The sequence below is a fragment of the Camelus dromedarius genome, chromosome 9 (assembly GCF_036321535.1).
Source record: "Camelus dromedarius isolate mCamDro1 chromosome 9, mCamDro1.pat, whole genome shotgun sequence".
Lineage (NCBI taxonomy): Eukaryota > Metazoa > Chordata > Mammalia > Artiodactyla > Camelidae > Camelus > Camelus dromedarius.
Genome location: NC_087444.1, coordinates 36,973,145 through 36,991,401, shown reverse-complemented (window position 1 = coordinate 36,991,401; position 18,257 = coordinate 36,973,145). Strand labels below are relative to the sequence as shown.

Genomic DNA, 18,257 nt, shown 5'->3' with positions numbered 1-18,257 from the left:
GGCTGACTGCTACCTCTGGCGGGTGGGACGCATTGGTGCCCCTGGAGGACTGTGGCCGCTCACATCTCTGAATCCCAGTCGGGGAAGGTCTGGGGGAGCGGACTTGAAAGAATAGGTTGCAGGACTTGGGGGAAGGCTGCACTCGGGAATTTCCAGAGCCGAGACTGGTTTAGAGCGGAGAACCGGGCGTCCAGACTACAGACGCCCGGGGCAGGGTCTCGGAGTCCGGATCTAGTTTAGGGGTATCGGAGCCGGGATTGGGGGTAGCGGACCCCACGTGCCCGTGACGCGGGGGCGGCGGTAGGCGGCGGCGGCGGCGACGCCGAGCCGGCGGCCGTGCGGTGCCGGGAGGGCGGCTAGGCAGGCGGCAGGATGCTGCGCGCCGCACTGCCGCTGCTCTGGCTGCCCCTGGCGGGGGCGGGAACGACCGAAGAGCCCACCCGGGAGCCGGGGTCGCCGGGTGAGCCTCCCCCAGGGTTGGCGCTCTTCCGCTGGCAGTGGCACGAGGTGGAGGCGCCCTACCTGGTAGCCCTGTGGATCCTGGTGGCCAGCCTGGCCAAAATCGGTGAGTGCGTGTGTGCGTGCGCCAGGGCCGGCGACCGCCAGCGGACCTGCCCCCAGCCTCTAGTCCCTAGATCCGGGCCGTCTTTTTGCAGAGTGCTCTGACTTAGGTGCGGATTCCACAAATCCGGGCTCTTACACTGTTCCTGCGCCGCCTACTGTGGATCTCCCTTCTCCCCTTCTCGTATGGAAGCCCTGAAGATTTGCCTTCTCGAAGCGCTGCCCCAGCTCTGCCAGACCCATCCCTAGACTCCTTTGCCCTTTCTCTCCCCTCTTCTCCTTGCAGTAAGCCCTTTGATCTGCCCTCTCCTCCACCATTCCCCAGGCTCCTAAAAGCCCCTGTCAGCAGTGAAGACGTGTGCAGCCATTGAGAGCATGGTGTTCTCTGGTAAGCCCAGGCATCCTGGTCCCGAGGAAGTAGCCTTTCTTGGAGACCATGTCCAAGTGTCCATTCTCTTGGGATACTAAACTACCACTTTTCCTCTAAAGTTCCCCTCTGCCCCTCTAAAGTTGTCCTCTTCTTGTATATAGCTGTGCCCCCCACCCCAATTCAGGTCTACCTCCTTCCCATTTCAAGGTATAAGAAACTTCCATTTATTGGGGCCTTAATATGTGCTGTCTGCACTAGATGCTTTCGTACATCCAACCTCCTTTAATCTGCACAATATTGAAGGTTGTGCTTCAGACTCCTTTCCTTGAATAGAATTGCTTTTCCTTGCCTCTGCCCCTTCTTCCCCATTTCTGAGCAGCCAGTGGTCCCTCCTCCCACCAGAGACCCTCCTCCCTCTCCCTGTTGTGCAGGCTCTGCTGTGGGGGTGACTAATTATAGCTGAGCATTGCCACTCACTCTCCATCTATGCTGGCACAGCCTGTACTCGTCTCACCAATACAGTCTTCATGTAGGAATCACTTAGCCTAGAATTTGCCCCCCACTTCTTCCAGGGACACAGCTGGGGGGACGGGGTGTTGGGCAGGAAGAGGAACTCTCCATTCTGCTGTGGCAGCCCATTAATAATGGCAAATGGGGCTTGAAATGTTTTCAGGAAGCCTGGTTCTGTCAGAGAACAGGCTTTTGTGAAGGGTTTGGATTGCAGTGTTGGGGCTGATGCATGCTCTGGTGATAAGGATGGAAAAGGGTCCCTAAAGGTGAGGAGACGGGGACGATGAGTGTGGGGAGAGCTATGACTGAGCTCATCTTAGGGCCTGATAGCAATAAGAGCAAAGTGGGAGGAACCTCAGATTTGGGAGCTAAGAATTGGGTTTGCTGAGAAGTCTGTGAGTTGGAGAGTTCCTGTCTTGTTTAGGCTTTAAAGCAATGATTTGTAGTTTCCCCCATAAATCATAGTGCTTTTTCTAACTTGGATGACAGCTCCTATGGATGTAGAAGAGTCTTTTCTTATCAAAAAAAAAAAATCATTGGGATGGGGGAGAAGATATGTAGAGTGTTCAGAGATACTTTCCTCCAGCTTCACTGCTAGATTTTTTTTTTCTTCTTTTATTCAACAAATATTTATGTAGATCCCACCATGTGCCAGGCATTTGGGTACAGCTTCCAAAGGGCACCCTCTTGGCACTGGGTCTCTCACAGCCTAATATTGAGGCTTCCCCCACTACCCACTACTCCAAGGATTGTTTGGGGAGAGGTGCTCACTCTGGTCTTAGGGCCTCAGGGAAAGCTAAGAGTTTATGTTAGGGGGCAAAGGTAGGAGTGGCAATAGTGCTAGAAAACCATTTCATATCTCCTTTTCTATGCACAGATCTGTTATTATTTTCCCCCAGAGTCATACTGAATTAACATTTGCTGAGATCCTACTATGTGTGTGACATTCTGCTAGGCACATTCACACTACATCATTTTATTCTCACCCTGGTGAGGGGTATTTTTCCCATAATACAGGAGAAGAAATTGAAGTTCAGGTACATTAAATAATTTGCCTGAGATCACACAATTAGGAAGCAAAGGAGCCAGAAGGAGAACCGGAAATCTTCTGACTGTTAAACCTGATGCTTTTTAAACTACTGTATCCTTAGTGAGCCAATATAATGAAAAGCACACTGGGCTATGAGGTCTACAGTGCTCCTATAATATGCATTATGGTCTAGCTAGGGAGGTAGGACACAATAATATAATAATAGCTAACATTTATTGACTGCTTACTATAAAGCACTGGGCTAAGTGCTTCTGAGTAGATTGTCCTTCTTAAACTTCACAACAATCCTATGAGATTACTGTTTTTATCCCCATTTTACTGATGTGAAAACTGAAAGTCAAAGAGGTGAAGTTATTTGCTCCAAGGTCACAGAACTAGTAAATGTAGGAGCTGGGCTTTGAACCTAGGCAGCCTGACTCCAGAGGCTCTGATTTTTATAGCTATGTTATGCATAAAAACATACCAGGTACTTGCTGAGGTTCAAATAATGGCTGTGGATAAGGGAGATCAGAGAAAGGTGAGGTCTCTTGAGGATGAGAGTAGAAGGCATTTGCGGAAGTGGAAAAAATAAGCAAAGGCCTAGATTGCCATGGCAGAACACTAAGAAACAGACAACCTTGGCTGCAGTGGAGGGTTTGTAGTGCTGGAGGTTGGAGATTCTAGTGTCCTGCAGGGGTCCACACCTTGAATAACCTTCTAAGACTGGGAGGTATTAGGCCAGTGTGTGTATGTGTGTGTGTGTCCCCGTGTCCGTCCTATAAGCTGATACCTCCTGCCCTCTTGCATTATAGTGTTTCACTTGTCTCGGAAGGTGACGTCTCTGGTCCCTGAGAGCTGCCTGCTGATTTTGCTCGGACTGGTGCTTGGGGGCATTGTTTTGGCTGTGGCCAAGAAAGCTGAGTACCAGCTGGAGCCAGGCACCTTCTTCCTCTTCTTGCTGCCTCCTATCGTGCTCGACTCAGGCTATTTCATGCCTAGCCGGCTGTTCTTTGACAACCTGGGCGCCATCCTCACCTATGCTGTGGTGGGCACACTCTGGAATACCTTCACAACAGGCACTGCCCTCTGGGGCCTGCAGCAGGCTGGACTTGTGGGTGAGTGACCCTAAGACCTGGACTGGCAGAGGGAGGCTTTGTCAGACTCATCACTCAGCTCCCTTATCCAGCTCTGAAGAGCCCGTGTTGACAAGAGCCATGCCCTGAGAGCTCCATCTCAGGTCCCTCCCACCAGGAGTGAGGCAGCGCTCCAGATGGGCCTTCAGCCTTCATTTAGGTTCTTGCTAGTTGAGTCTGGGCTTCTGCAGATGACAGCTGAATAGGCCTGGTTCCCAGCTGTGTGTGGGCTGCCAAGGCTGGGAGGCCTGCATTACTATTCAGCTGCCTCCTGCCCTCTACTACCACACTGCCACTTGCCAGTCTGGCTCCCCTGAGGCACAGCTCATCATTTCTGTGAGGGCTCTGCCCAGGCCATGTCAAGATGGTTTTCTGTTTTTATTATTATTTTTAATAAATACATATTATACATCCACAGGATGCAAGATACTACATTGGGTGTTCTCTCTTTACTCAACCCATTGACTCTTCATAGCAACCCTGTTAGGGTATAATTTGTCCCATTTAATGAATGAGGAAATAGAAGCTCTTAAACTCATTTGACATCAGGTTCAAGGTTAGCAGGAGAGGTCTGTTTTACTGAGGCTCTTTGCTTTCGGGCTGCCCTGTCCTGCTCCCTTCTTCCTCATTTCCTAGCCCCAAGATCTATTCAACCCTGAATGCCGATAATTTAGACTTTTTCCCAAGGTGCAAGGGGAGGTCTGCAACTTCCACTTGGGGACTCTAACCTGGTTTTCCTAATGTGTGAGCGAACTCTTTGGGGCAGAAAGGGAAGGGAGGACATCAGACCATAATAATAGTAATCCTAATAATAGGTAATATCTATTCAGTGCTTACTATGTATTAGGCACTGGCTAAATAAAGAACTTTCTGAGGTAGACACTGTTATTATCCCCAGTATATACATGAGGAAACTGAGGTTCACAGAGATTACATGACATGTTCAAGTCCCAACTGTAGTGGGTGCTTTTCATACTATATTCAGCCCTCATAGGTGGAGAGCCCCTCCCCCTCCTGCTGAGACTTGTGTGTCACATCCCTTAGGCTGAGAACCACAGGTGTGGGAGAAAGCATTTGCTTTTGTTCTCCTCCATAAAGCAAGTCAACAGCCAATTTCCACCTGCTGGTGGTTATTACTACTGTTGCTGCAGTTTTTATTGTCAGTGCCACCTTAGTTTTCCAGGTTTCATGGCTTTCTTAGCCATCTCCTGGATTAATTTTTGCAGCAATCTTGTGAGGTAGGCAGATGAGGAGGCCTACGAGAAGTCATGCGGCAATGACAGCACCAACACCACAGAGCTAGTAAGTGGCAAAGCCAGGCCTTAGGCTCAAGTCTCCTGACCTGCAGGCTGATGCTCTCTTCACCTTCCCAAGTCCTCTCTGAGTATCCTTGATTTAACAGTGTGGGTGGAGTCTGGGCTTGTCACAGAAAATGCTGTAGGTGACTCAGTACCTCACCATTTGCTGTCCCCAATCTGTCCCTCAAAAGCCCCTAGAGTGCAGGCTGGCTTGCTGGATTTCCTGCTGTTCGGGAGCCTCATCTCAGCAGTGGACCCCGTGGCGGTGCTGGCTGTCTTCGAGGAGGTGCATGTCAATGAGACTCTCTTTATTATCGTCTTTGGCGAGTCTCTGCTTAATGATGCGGTCACCGTGGTGAGTGTTCAGCCGGCTGCCATTCCCTGACCCCAGGCCGCTGTGCTCTGACCAGTTGGGTATCTGAGCAGGCTCAGCCCCTTCCCTGGGCCCCCTGGGGAAGAAATATGGTCTCCACTTTCCCCCTCTCCCAGCAGTCCCCATTGCTGCCTTCCCCCCTTACTCCTGATGCTCCTCTTCTCACTCAGGTGCTGTACAAGGTCTGCAACTCCTTCGTGGAGATGGGCTCTGCCAACGTGCAGGCCACTGACTACCTGAAGGGAGTCGGTCAGTATCTCCCCTCTTCTGGAGGGCACTGGAGGTCTGCCTCCCCTGGGTTGCTGAGCCCCTGCCCCCACCATGTCAAGACAGAGGACGCTGCTTGGGGTTGCCTCACTCCCTTCCCTTCCCTATGGAGAAATAGGGCCCTGAGAACCTGAGAAGGAGGGCTTTCCCGGGATCCTGACCCCTGGGGAGTGCAGTGGGCATCATCCTCCACTCCCTGCCAGGCAGCAGTCTTGTCAGGCCGGGTAGGGTCTGGCTCAGGGGTCATGCTGACAACCCACTCCTCCCCCAGCCTCCTTGTTTGTGGTCAGTCTGGGCGGGGCAGCCGTGGGCTTAGTCTTTGCCTTCCTCCTGGCCCTGACCACACGCTTCACCAAGCGGGTCCGCATCATCGAGCCGCTGCTGGTCTTCCTCCTCGCCTACGCAGCCTACCTCACTGCTGAAATGGCCTCGCTCTCCGCCATTCTTGCGTGAGTCCTGGGCCCCTTGCAGACAGGCAGCTGGGAGGGGGCACTGGAGATGGTTGCCCCTCACATGGACAGAAGCAGGACCCTGAGGAGTTCATAGGTTTCCCTGAACCTTTGTGGCAGTGGAAGCTTCAAACTTCCCTGGGGAGAAACTAAACCTCAGGTAACTTTCTAGGGCCTGCCTCTAGACCTGTCCTGGGCACCCCAGAACCCAATCTTCCTCTGTCTGAAATGCTTTCTGGGTTTGGGCTGAGCTAGAAGTGGACTTCAAGGCCTGATATCACTGGCTCTGGTGGTCACAGAACTCCAAAAGGTGCCTCAGACAGTGTGCTAGTCAGAGTATGTTTCTCCCGTCTTCCCCTCCAGGAGGCACCGAGTGGGAAGCCTGGAGATTCGGACTCTTTTATCCCAGGACCACTACTTCCTATCCTTGGACAGTCTCCATGCCTCCCTGGGCTTCAGCTCTGAGAATGTGACATCCTGTGATGGGCAACACCCTCTCCTGTGCATGCTCAAATCCCAGAGGCTGTGCTTCCTGCGACCCTCCTTACTTGCCCTGACTCTCCATTCCTCTCCCAGGGTGACTGTGTGTGGCCTGGGCTGTAAGAAGTATGTGGAAGCCAACATCTCCCATAAGTCCCGCACTGCTGTCAAGTACACAATGAAGACCCTAGCCAGCTGTGCTGAGACCATCATCTTCATGCTGCTTGGCATCTCAGCTGTGGACTCTTCTAAGTGGGCCTGGGACTCTGGGCTGGTGCTGGGCACCCTCTTCTTCATCCTGTTCTTCCGAGCCCTGGGTATTGCTGGCATGTTCTGCTTTCTCAGCCTCCTTCCTGCCCATCCTCCCAGCTCACCTACCAATCTGAGTCCCCATCCTTATCAATTCCTAAGCCTCCTCTTGTTGCTCACCCCTCCCAGCCCCATGAGACTTCAGCCCAGATACTTGGTGCTGCCCACTCCCAGTGCCCTCTGCTCCCAAAGCCCTGCTCCCACTGGCCTCCTTCCTGCTGTAGGCGTAGTCATGCAGACGTGGGTGCTGAATCAGTTCCGGCTGGTCCCTTTGGACAAGATTGACCAGGTGGTGATGTCCTATGGGGGCCTGCGGGGGGCTGTGGCCTTCGCTCTCGTCATCCTCCTGGACAGGACCAAAGTCCCTGCCAAGGACTATTTTGTGGCCACCACTATTGTGGTGGTCTTCTTCACAGTCATCGTGCAGGTGGGAGCACCCACAAAGCTGGATGGGGAGAGGGTCTGGCAGGCCCTGGGGGAGGCTTGGCGCCTCTGGGAGAGGGGCTCCTCTTCCTATTGGGAGATGCAGAGGCCTGACTTCCTGGACCTTGAGTGCAGTGAGGTGGGGAAAGACAAGCTGAAGCCTAATTATGGGGAGAAGAAAGGCGGCAGGGAACTGGACAGGAGAGGGCTCACTGGTTGCCTGTCTGTAGGGCCTGACCATCAAGCCACTGGTCAAGTGGCTGAAGGTGAAGAGGAGCGAGCATTACAAACCCACCCTGAACCAGGAACTGCATGAGCACGTGGGTAACCCCATCCCTCCACCTGTCCCTCTCTCCCTTCTCCTATTATGAGCAGAGTCCTGATGCGGTCCCCCTACCCACCCCCTTCTAGACTTTTGACCACATTCTGGCTGCAGTGGAGGACGTTGTGGGGCACCATGGCTATCACTACTGGAGGGACAGGTGAGGGAGCTGCCCCGAGGCTCCTTCAGCAGCAGCAGCCCCACCAGCTAGGGCAGCATGGGGCATGTGCCACACTTCTGAGAAGGGAGACAGCCAGGCTCAGGCTGGGTGACCTCTTCCTGAAGCCCTTCAGGCAGTACTGGCAGTACTGACGTCCCAGTCCCAGTCCTCTCAGGCTAAGACATGGCTCCCAAGGGAGGCCTGCCCAGCCCTGGCCTGCATGGTCTAGCATCTGCTGGACTCCAGCTGCACTTTACTCAGCTGTGTCTCTGATTATCTGCCTGCTAATGACATGAACCCTGTTCTAAAAACTCAGGACCCACCAGGACCCCGCTGCCCTAGCAACCAGGACCTTTACTCATGTTCTTTCTACTTGAACGTTTTCTCGCCTCCATCTCACCTACTTAACCTCTGTTCTTCCTTCAGATCTTACCACAGGCATCAAGTCTTTCAGGAGGCCTCCCTGACTAGGATAAATCCCTATCATACTCTACAATTATCCATTGCAGTTCTTGTTATAATTATAATTTTACAGTTATATGTAATAACTTCACTAATGTCAGGGTTTCCCACAACACTGGGAATTCCATAAGGGCAGAGACTAGCTTTGAAATTCTCCCTGACTCATGTCCATGCCAAGAGACATAGGCTGGCACTGCCAGTGCCTCTGCCACATCTGAGAAGGGCTAGCTGGCCAGGCCTTGGGGATGGTACTCAGGACCGGGCCTGGCATCCTCTGTAGGTGGGAGCAGTTTGACAAGAAGTACCTGAGTCAGCTGTTGATGCGGCGGTCAGCCTACCGCATCCGGGACCAGATCTGGGACGTGTACTACAGACTCAACATCCGGGATGCCATCAGCTTCGTGGACCAGGTGGGCCAGCAGCCAGTGGTGGGTGGGCAGGTGACTGTCAGGGCAGGAAGGGGCAACAAGCAGGCAGGTCCGAGTGGGGAGCTGGGAATTCCCAGCAGACGCCATGGTCTTGTGAAGTGCCAGCTGCAAGAACCAGCCTGGCCTGATGCTGATGTTCAGAGTCTGGCAGGCAGTCCAGAAAGGTGGGAAACAGCTGGACTTTGGAGTCAGCAGATGTGGTTCAATTCTTATCACTCACAGGCTTGTGGCGTTGGGTAAGTCACTCATCTTCTCTGAGCCTCAGTTTCTTCACTGTAAGAAAGCAGGAATAAGGGTACCTATGTCACAGTTTATAGATTCAGTATATCAAGTGCCTAGCACAGTACCTGGGACATCAAAAGAGCAAAGTGTGTTAACCATTGTTATTCTTTTTATTACCCTCTGACTGTCTGGGCCACCCTCCACCTGACTGCATCTGACCTTTGTCTTGGCCCCTGCAGGGAGGTCACGTCTTGTCCTCCACCCGGCTCACTCTGCCCTCTATGCCCAGCCGCAATTCTGTGGCAGAGACCTCTGTCACCAACCTGCTGTAAGTCCTTGAGCCCTCTTCCCCTTTCTCAAGCTCTTCTCTATTGAGCCTTCTCTCTGAATCCCTTCTGGGGAAAATTTGTGAGTACCTTTGCTTCTGCCCTTCCCCTGGCCTGGGCCTCCTGACCCCTCCCCAGCATGTGTTCCCTGCTTCCTGCAGGAGGGAAAGCGGCAGCGGAGCGTGTCTAGATCTGCAGGTGATTGACACAGTACGTAGTGGCCGCGACCGTGAGGATGCTGTGATGCACCATCTGCTCTGTGGAGGCCTCTACAAACCTCGCCGCAGGGTGAGAGCAGGCAGGACATAAGAGTTCTGAGGGGGAGCGTGGTCTGGGAAGGCCATGACTGAAGGCTCAAGAGGCAGCTGGCACCAGCTTGTGGAGAGCTATGGATGCCCAACTGAAGAGTGTGGGCTTCATCTTGTTTGTAATAACCTTTAGCTTTTTTGGAGAAAGGTTTAGCTGTTTGAGGATGTCTTCTCTGGTAGCAGAGTGCAGATCAAATTGGAGAGGGTGAGTTGAGAGGCTGGGAGCGGCACTTGGGAACCTGGAGTGAAACACTGTGGATTAGAGCTGGGTGGTTGGAAGGGAGAGGAGCACAAACGACTGCATGATTGGCCGGGAAGGAGAGAGTAGGAGATAGAGTACACAGGGCTCGATGGGGTCACAGAGAGAAGCAGGAGTGCTGAGGAAGCCTCTGGGACCAGCCTGACTTGGGGGAGGCAGACATCTGCTGTAGGTAATGTCAGTTAGTCCAATGGAGGTCATGAAGCTGTGGGGTTGGAAAGGCTCAGCCCATCCAGGAGGGAATCTGTTGCAACCCCACAAGGGGGCAGCATGCCATTACCTTGAACCTTTCTGAAATGAGAAGCCAGCTGTTCCTATTCCTGGCCGCCTTAACAGTCAAGGCTGTTTCTACTGCTGAGACAGAATTGGTCTTTTTAATTTGCTCCCACTGGTCCTTATCTGACCCTCTGCAGCTCTGCAGAGTAAGTCTTCAAAGGTGTCAAAACAGCTCTCTTCCACACAGGCTTTCTTGCCCTCAGGCCAGAAGCTCCTGTCCCTGGTATGTCTTCTTTGGTCATTAGAAATAAGGCCCAGAATGGAAGCTGCTGCTCCGGCTGTGGTTGGCCAGGGCAGGGCAGAGGGGCTGTCTCACCTTCCTAGTTCTGGAACTTGCCATGCTCTTCCACAGCCCAGAGTCCCTCCAGGTCTAGCTCACCACCTTGAAGCCCCACATTGTCCTTACAATCAGGCAAACCCCGTGTCTTCCTCAGTTAATGACTGTGAAACCATGTCTCATCCAACCTGTTGGGGTTTTTGTTGTTTTTTGGTTTTGTTTACTTTTTCTCTTATGGAAAATTTCAGTCATTCACAAAACTAGAGAGAATAAAATAACTCTCATTTAACCATCACTCAGCTCCAAAAAATACCAATGCATGGTCAAATGTGTTACATTCTATTCCCCCACCACACCCCATCTACATTTTATTATCCTAAAGCAAACTCCAGATACCGTATATTCCCTAGATATTTCCATATGTATCTCTTAAGTTGCAAGAATTCTTAAAACAAACAAACCAAAACCATAGTACCATTATCACTTACAACAAATAACACTAATTCTCTCACTTCAAATGTCCAGCCAGTGTTCAATAATTATCTTTTTCCAGCTGGTTTGTTCAAATCAGGATCCAAATAAAGTCCACACTTTGCATTTATTAAATATGTCTCTTTATTTTAAAAAAAATCTACAGTAGTTTCTTCTTCCTTTTTTTCCCCTCTTCTTATTTATTGAAGAAACTGGATACTTTGTCTCAAAGAATTTCCCATTTTATAGATTTTGCTGATTGTATTCTGGGGTAGTGGTTAACATGTCCCTCTATACCCTGTACTTCCTGGTAGTTAAATCTAAAGACCTGGTTGGATTCAGGAACATAACATTCGATAGGTGTACCATGTATTTCTTATTGTATCACATCAGGAAGTACAGAATGATTGGATGTCTGTGGATATGTGTGTATAACATTGGTCAGTGGGTTCAGCCCGACCAGTTCTTGTATAGTCAATTAAAAAAAAAACAACTGGAATAAGATTGTGCCTATCCCTGTTAAATGTCATCTTATTTGATTTAGCCCATCATTCCATCGTTTAGATCCCATGTCTGCCACCAAATATCTCCTCAGATTCACATCATGTAAAACTCTGCTAAGCCTGTTAACTTTGTATTCATCCAAATCAACACAGAACTGTTGAACAGGATAGAGCTGAGGACAGAGACCTGTGGCATGCTACTAAAGACTTTCCTCCAGACTGACATGGATCAAGCATTTTTGGGGTATGGTTGCTCAACCAGTTCTGAATCCACTTAGTTATGCCAGAACACAATCCATAATTCCTCATGTTCTTCACAGAAATATCATTAGAGAGAGACAGAAGTGTCTAGTATATAGTTAGAAACCTAAGATTATAGTTTAAGAGACAGATAAGGGCTGGAGATAAAGATTTGGAAGCAATCTAAATTAGAGGTTTCCTCACCTTTGGAATCACCTGGAATTTTCTGGGGAGCTTGCTAGAATACATATTCCTGGCTTGGCCTCCTGGAGATTCTGTACTGTGGAATGGGGCGAGGAATCTGCTCTCATTGAGTCCCCACAGGGAATTCAAATGCAGCTAGTCTGATGGCTGGTGTTTGGGAACCAGAGATATATCACTGGGCTAGCTGACACTGAGAGAGTGGATACATTCACTGGGGAGAGCATTTGGGGTGGGGGAAGGCAATAACAATACTGAGGAATGCACATGGAAGTAAAGGAAGGGGAGCCAGTGAAGGACAGAGAAGAGCCCTCGGAGGGGCAGAAGCAGATGGTGTCTTGGAGGCCTGGTGTGGAAGGAGGGTTGGATGCTGCACAGAGGTCAGGCCAGCGCCTAACCAGAGACCCTGGTACTGATGACCAGGGAGAAGGCAGCACCGAAGAGTTGCGGACCCTGGAGTTGTATTTCTGATACTTAAGGAAGTAATAAGTATTAGGGAAAGCATCAGAACGTTAAGTGTAAAAGTTTGGCAGCAAAAGGGTGGCAATGGTGTCAACGGAAAGGCCTTCTTCAAGGAGGTAAGGACAGGAGCATGCTTAAAAGCAGAGGGAAGGGGCCAGTGGTGAGGGAGGGATTGAAGTAGAGGAGAGTGGAGGAACAGGAGGGAGGAAGGCGCAGGGAATTGATGGAGGCAGGAAGGAGTGAGCTGAGCAAAGAGGAGACTGGGGTTAGGGAGTGAGGGGCCTTGCGAAGGAGCTGGGCCCCTGCACCAGGAGAGAGCGGCACCTCTGATGAGCGTATAGAGAGCAGATGGGAAGAGACTTGAAGGGAATGCTTAGATCTGGTTCAGGGAAGCAGAAAATATGAGGTAAAGGAAAGGGACCATATTGGGGATGTGAGGCAGAACAAGATGATTTGGAACATGCGGGCAGTACTTTGGGGGATTACCATTAGGTAATGAAAAGGTTGCTAAGCAGCCAAGGGCAGAGGCAGAGACAGTCTAGGTGAGTGTGTAGTGGGCTTGATCTTTATGAGAAAGAGTTGGAAGTAGCAGGTGATGGGATGGTCCTGAATTGGGCACAGGTAGTTGTTGGACCAAGAGGGCCCAGGGTGTCAGGAGAGATAGTCATGGAAGTTTAAAGTGCAGCCTGAGGAGTCAGGGTGGTGGTTGCTGAAATGGCTAGCTTGAGAGTTCCACCTGGACAGAGTCCTGTGTAGCTAAAAGGAGGCAAATGGGCCAGGCTCAGATAAACAGAGGTGCAAAGAAGGAAATGCCCTCCTTGGTCTCATAATGCCCTCCTTGGTCTCATAATAGCCCCACAGGGGACCCTGTGTCTTGTCACTTCATATCAGAGAGAACTGGGAGCGGGCAGTAGGGGATAAGGAAAGTCAAATTTGGGGACTAAGTTCTGACATAAAGGAAAGTTTCTCCCCAGTGAACTGAGAATGGAGTCTTGCTGGGTCCCTATTGTACTATTTGTTTTGTGTAATCCATGGCTAGTTCTGGAAAGGCCTATGGTGGACATGGGGCTGTGGTCTGGGGTTCCTGTGGGAGGCCAGGGCACCCAGCCTTATGGCAGGGCGGGGCTGTCATTGGCAGTACAAAGCCAGCTGCAGCCGCCACTTCATCTCGGACGATGCGCAGGAGCGCCAGGACAAGGAGGTTTTCCAGCAGAACATGAAGCGGCGGCTGGAGTCCTTTAAGTCCACCAAGCACATCTGCTTCACCAAGAGCAAGCCACGACCCCGCAAGGCCAGCCACAAAAAGGCATGTGCTTTCTCTGGGACTCCCGTTTGTGGCTGGAGGCTGACGACACACAGTTTTGAGCTCCCAAGTGTTGGAATCCAGCCTGCGGGTTCCCCTAATGGATAATTCTCAGGGACTTGGGGGCTGCAGCAGTTTGGGTTCCCTTTTGCATCTTCCTGGAGCCCCAGAAGGGGAAGGTAAGGCCTTCAGAGGGAGATCAGGCTTCTGACCATGCAGTCACCTGCTGGGAGGCAGCAAGACCACCTACCAGGGGTGAACTGAGCAAGAGAAAGGCAGATCCCTTGTTGGGGGGGACTCCCATGAGCTCCTTATTCAGCCCAGGCTGATGTACTGAGAGACTTTGTTGGAACACATCAGACTTGCCTGAGGGATCAAGGGATGGTAGAACCACTGGGATTGACACAGATTCCCTTCCCTGCTGTGTCAGGAAGATCTGTCTTCCTGTTGACCCTACCAGATGAGAGGGTTGGGGTTTGGAGCCTGGACCAGAGGCTTAGAGTTTTTTTCTTGGTCCTCAGAAGGATGGTGTGGCTAACACTGAGGCTACAAATGGGAAACCTCCTCGAGACCTGGGCTTCCAGGACACAGGCAAGCATGGAGTGGGGGTAGGGCAGAGAATGGAACGGGGAGGAAAAGGGCAGAGGCCCATCACCAGAAGCCTGAAGGACCTCCTCTGTATGGCATTCAGTGCCATGAGCTGGGGCTCTTCCCCTCAGGGATTAAATGGGTACACTTGACTTCAAAGCTGGACATGTTCTTAACAGTTATAAGACATTTGTGACTGGAGGAGTCTGATAGCTAACTACAGGTTACAGGCCCTGAGAACTTGGAGAGGGTGCCATAAAGGGGCAGCCTGGTCTGGGCCTTAAGGGATGGGTGGATGCTAGGTCCCAGCGTCCCTGTCTTTAAAACCAGGAATTTGGACAAGCTGCACACTGATGGGCCTTCCAGCTGGTGATGGGATCTGGGGCTGAGAAGGGAGCTGGAAAGTGATTTATTTCCCTTATGGCTTCCTCTGAGGGCCTGGCTTTCCTTGTTGCCTCCTTTGGCTCTGCAGCCCCACATCCCTTTCTGCTCAAGCTCCCAACCCCATAGGCCAGTGCTGAGATAGCTTTAGGACAAAGCACGTGCTTTGGACAACTGTGGGCTCTGCCTGGGTGGACAGGGTCTGGCCTGGGGTTGTGCAGTACCAAGAGGCAGCTACTGGGCTGGCCACCCCCTCTCAGCTCTCGTCCCTGTCCAGCTGCTGTGATCTTAACCGTGGAGTCTGAGGAGGAGGAGGAGAGCGACAGTTCGGAGACAGAGAAGGAGGACGACGAGGGAATCATCTTTGTGGCTCGGGCCACCAGCGAGGTTCTCCAAGAGGGCAAGGTCTCAGGTAATGGCTTCCTCCTGCCCACCTCCTTCTGGAGCAAGCTGGAGCTGTGCAGTTAGCTTCCTCCCTTTTCACTAATGGCCTCTACTCCAGACAGTCCCTTTTCCTGTTTGCTCATGTATTCAAGCAGTATTTCCTGAGCATCTCCTTTATGTCAGACACCTGACATACATCATCTGATCAACCCTCATGACAACCAAGATGGGGAAACTGAGCTTGAAAAGGGACTTGGGGCCTGTCCAGCATCACATAGCAGAAACAGAATTTGAACCTGACCTATGTGATTCCAGAGCCTTTTCACTGCCGTGCCACCACCCTTTACACTCTGGTGAAAAACTCAAGGTGACAAGCAAGCCTAACATCTATCTCTGTTGTGACCCATGCTCAGCACGCCAGCCTTCAAGTAGAGCCCCTGGTGAGGGTGGCAGCTTGACCTGGGGAAGGAGTCTAAATTCATTCAAATGGCATTACTGTGGATAAAAAACATGTATGTTTCCATATGTGGAGACATAACCCACTCATAATGCTGACTATCACTGCTAGTTGGCTTAATCACCCTGAAGTGTCTTTTAAAAAATATTTCATTATACAAAATTTAAAAATATACAAGAGACAGAATAGTAAAATACACTGCCATCTATCCACTACCCAGCTTCAATAATTACCTACTCCTAATCAATCTTACTTCATCTATACCCTCACTATGCCCCTCTCTTCATTGTGTTTCTTTGAAGCAAATCTCAAATATCATATCACTTTATCAAGAAATACTTAAGCATGTATCTTTAAAAGCTAAAGAGTCTTCTTAAAAAAATATAACCAGAGTACCATTATCATATCTAAAAATCTTTGTTATCAGATATCTGGTCAGTGTTCAAATTTCCCTGATTGTCTTAATATTTTATTTATAGTAGTTTTGTTCAAATAAAAATCCAGACAAGGCCCACACAGGGCATTCTGTTGATAAAAGTGTCTTTTAACCTATAGCAGTGATTCTCAAGGGGGTGGTGGTGGAGTGATTCCGGCCCCCCAGGAGACACTGGCAATGTCTGGAGACATTTTGTTTTCTCAACTAGAGAGGTACATTTGCAGTGAATGGGTAGAGGCCAGGGATGCTGCTGAACATCCTACAATGCACAGGGCAGCCCCCCACAACAAAGTATCTGTTCCAACCTGTCAATAGTGTCATTTGAAAAACCCTGATTTACAGGTCCCCCATCTACTTTTTCTTCCTTGCACTGTATTTACTGAAATAACCTGGTTATCTGTCCCAGTCTTTCCTTGTCTGCATTTTGCTGATTGCATCCCCAAAGTGTCATTTAACGTGTTTCACTGTCCCTTATATTTCCCTTAAGCCAGTTACTAAATCTAGATCAGGTTTCAGTTTAAATTTTTTGGTAGGCACACTTGATAGGTGGTAATGTTTTACTTCCTATTGCACCACATCAGGAAGCACACACCATCTGGTTGTCTTTTCGTGAGGCTGACATTGACTGTTGGCTTCAGCTGTTGTTAGCCTGATCCATCTGTTATCAAGTTGCCTGTCAGCTTTTCATCAGATGGTGTTAGCAGTCACTGGTGATCACAGCCAGATCCAACATTTCATTAGGGGTTGCAAAATGGTGATTTTATACATCTATTTTTTTTATCTGAATTTATTAGCAGGAATGCTATAAAAAAACTCATCAATTGCTTAATTACTTTGAGGTACACTTTACACAGGAAAGAATGGATAAATGCTTGAATTTTTCCTTTTATTTATCAGTTTTTAGGTCAATAAGTTAGTTCCTTAGCATCCTCTAAAGGTGAACACTGAAGTTTTTGTTGTTGTTGTTGTTCTTGTTAATATTTAAAACAGTATTCCAGGTCTTTCAAGAGGTGGTTTTACTCTCAATCACAGCATCAATAGGTTTCATAATGTACTCAGTCAAGTTTATTGGATTGCTTGGGACTTTATCAACGAGCAGAGACATACTAAACACCTATTATATGCAAGGCATGGAGCTTGACTTTGGAGAGCTGCTCTTTCCCAGGTTTCCTCTTTCAGAACCTCAGACTTCCTGTAATGCAGCGGTCGAGCCTTCCATCCTGGCTGCCAGCAGTCCTAGGATTCTTGGCTCACAGTCCCTGTGCATTGGCATCCCCTTCACAGCACAGCTTTAGCCTGTTAGGTTCGTGTGAGCTCACTCTCCTGAGCTCTGTCTCACCAAAGGGAGCTCAGGCAAGAAGCCCAGTGGCCAAGACTCGAAATCTTCACCCTGCTGCTGTCTCACCCTGGGATGGGGCTTGGCAGGATGTGGTTTAAGACGGGCACTGCAAGTTGGGTGAGGGCTGATCGTGGTTGGGTTTTTTGCTGCCTTGCTCCTGCTTTCTCTTGCTTTATTTTCATTTGTTCAATGGGTATTTGTTGAGCAACTGCTGTGCTAGGTGCTAGGTGCTAGGGACACAACAGGGAGCAAAACCAGCTGTGGTGCTTCCCCTTGGCAAGCATGCATCAAATGATTGCACAAATGGATGCAATATGGCAACTGTGGAATGAACTTATTTATGAAAGCATGCTTATCCTTAAGAAGGATTCCATTGAGTTGATATGAGTGCATGTGTACTCTGTCTCCAGGGAGCCTTGAGGTGTGCCCAAGCCCACGTGTCATCCCCCCCTCCCCAACCTGTGCAGAGAAGGAACTACCCTGGAAGAGTGGGCAGGGGGACCTGGCAGTCTACGTGTCCTCAGAAACCACCAAGATTGTACCCGTGGACATGCAGACAGGCTGGAACCAGAGTATCTCATCCCTGGAGAGCCTGGCATCCCCGCCCTGTACCCAGGCCCCCACTATGACCCGCCTGCCTCCCTGCCCAGTGGCTGCTGAAGAGCCCCAAGCCCCTCTCAACCTGCCTTCTGATCCACGCCTTAGCTTTGCCTTTCCCCCGAGCCTAGCCAAGGCTGGCCGCTCTCGCAGCGAAAGCAGCGCTGACATCCCCCAGCGACAGGAGCTGCAGCCCCTCATGGGGCATGGGGACCACACTCACCTTAGCCCAGGCACGGCCAATTCCCATTGGTGCATCCAGCTCAATAGAGGCAGCCGGCTGTAGCCCAGGGACCCAGGGAGGAGCCCCCATAGGAAGTGTTCCCTGCATAATGGGCAGAGGAGCCCACTCAGCCTGACATGGGGGGCCTGGACTGAAGTAGCAACTGGGCTCCCTTGGGGCTGGTCCTCACAGGGACCCTTTTCACCATTCTCTCTGCTCCCAACTCCTGCCACCTTCCCTTTCAGTAATGCCCTTACCCTGGCAAAAGACCCAGTCCAGAGCTTCTAGGGCCTAGCCCCTGAGATGTGGGTAGCTGATGCCTCTTCCCCAGTGGGTCCTCTTGGGGTCACTCTAGGCAGTTGTTCCTACCCCCAAAGCAAGGGCATCATTCCTCAGCTGCTGCTGGCCTTTCCTGCCCTCCACCCATTC

At 50.6% G+C, this 18,257-nt stretch overlaps 1 protein-coding gene across 3 annotated transcripts; it reads left to right on the top strand.

Annotated features, from left to right (window-relative positions):
* The first annotated feature begins 372 nt into the window (after positions 1-372).
* SLC9A5 (solute carrier family 9 member A5) lies at positions 373-17,964 on the top strand. Of its 3 annotated transcripts, none has more exons than XM_031458276.2 (16): positions 373-565; positions 3,284-3,586; positions 5,094-5,257; positions 5,446-5,524; positions 5,814-5,991; positions 6,568-6,788; positions 7,005-7,207; positions 7,434-7,523; positions 7,615-7,685; positions 8,428-8,557; positions 9,037-9,125; positions 9,285-9,411; positions 13,259-13,426; positions 13,945-14,014; positions 14,670-14,804; positions 17,419-17,964. In XM_031458276.2, the coding sequence occupies exons 1-16, from the start codon at positions 373-375 to the stop codon at positions 17,889-17,891; spliced, it is 2,694 nt and encodes an 897-aa protein (XP_031314136.1). In that variant the 3' UTR covers positions 17,892-17,964. The 3 variants fall into 3 exon arrangements, with proteins under 3 accessions (XP_031314136.1, XP_031314135.1, XP_064345141.1); XM_031458275.2 differs by having other exon boundaries at positions 6,355-6,788; XM_064489071.1 differs by lacking the exons at positions 13,259-13,426; positions 13,945-14,014; positions 14,670-14,804 and having other exon boundaries at positions 17,419-17,720.
* The last annotated feature ends 293 nt before the right edge of the window (positions 17,965-18,257 follow it).

Bases quoted from the DNA above. Each gene is read 5' to 3' on its own strand.
- SLC9A5 (XM_031458275.2), top strand. From the start codon at position 373: ATGCTGCGCGCCGCACTGCCGCTGCTCTGGCTGCCCCTGGCGGGGGCG. The intron at 5,992-6,354 runs GTGAGTCCTGGG...CTTCCCCTCCAG, and splicing joins TCGCTCTCCGCCATTCTTGC to GAGGCACCGAGTGGGAAGCC. The intron at 7,686-8,427 runs GTGAGGGAGCTG...CATCCTCTGTAG, and splicing joins TATCACTACTGGAGGGACAG to GTGGGAGCAGTTTGACAAGA.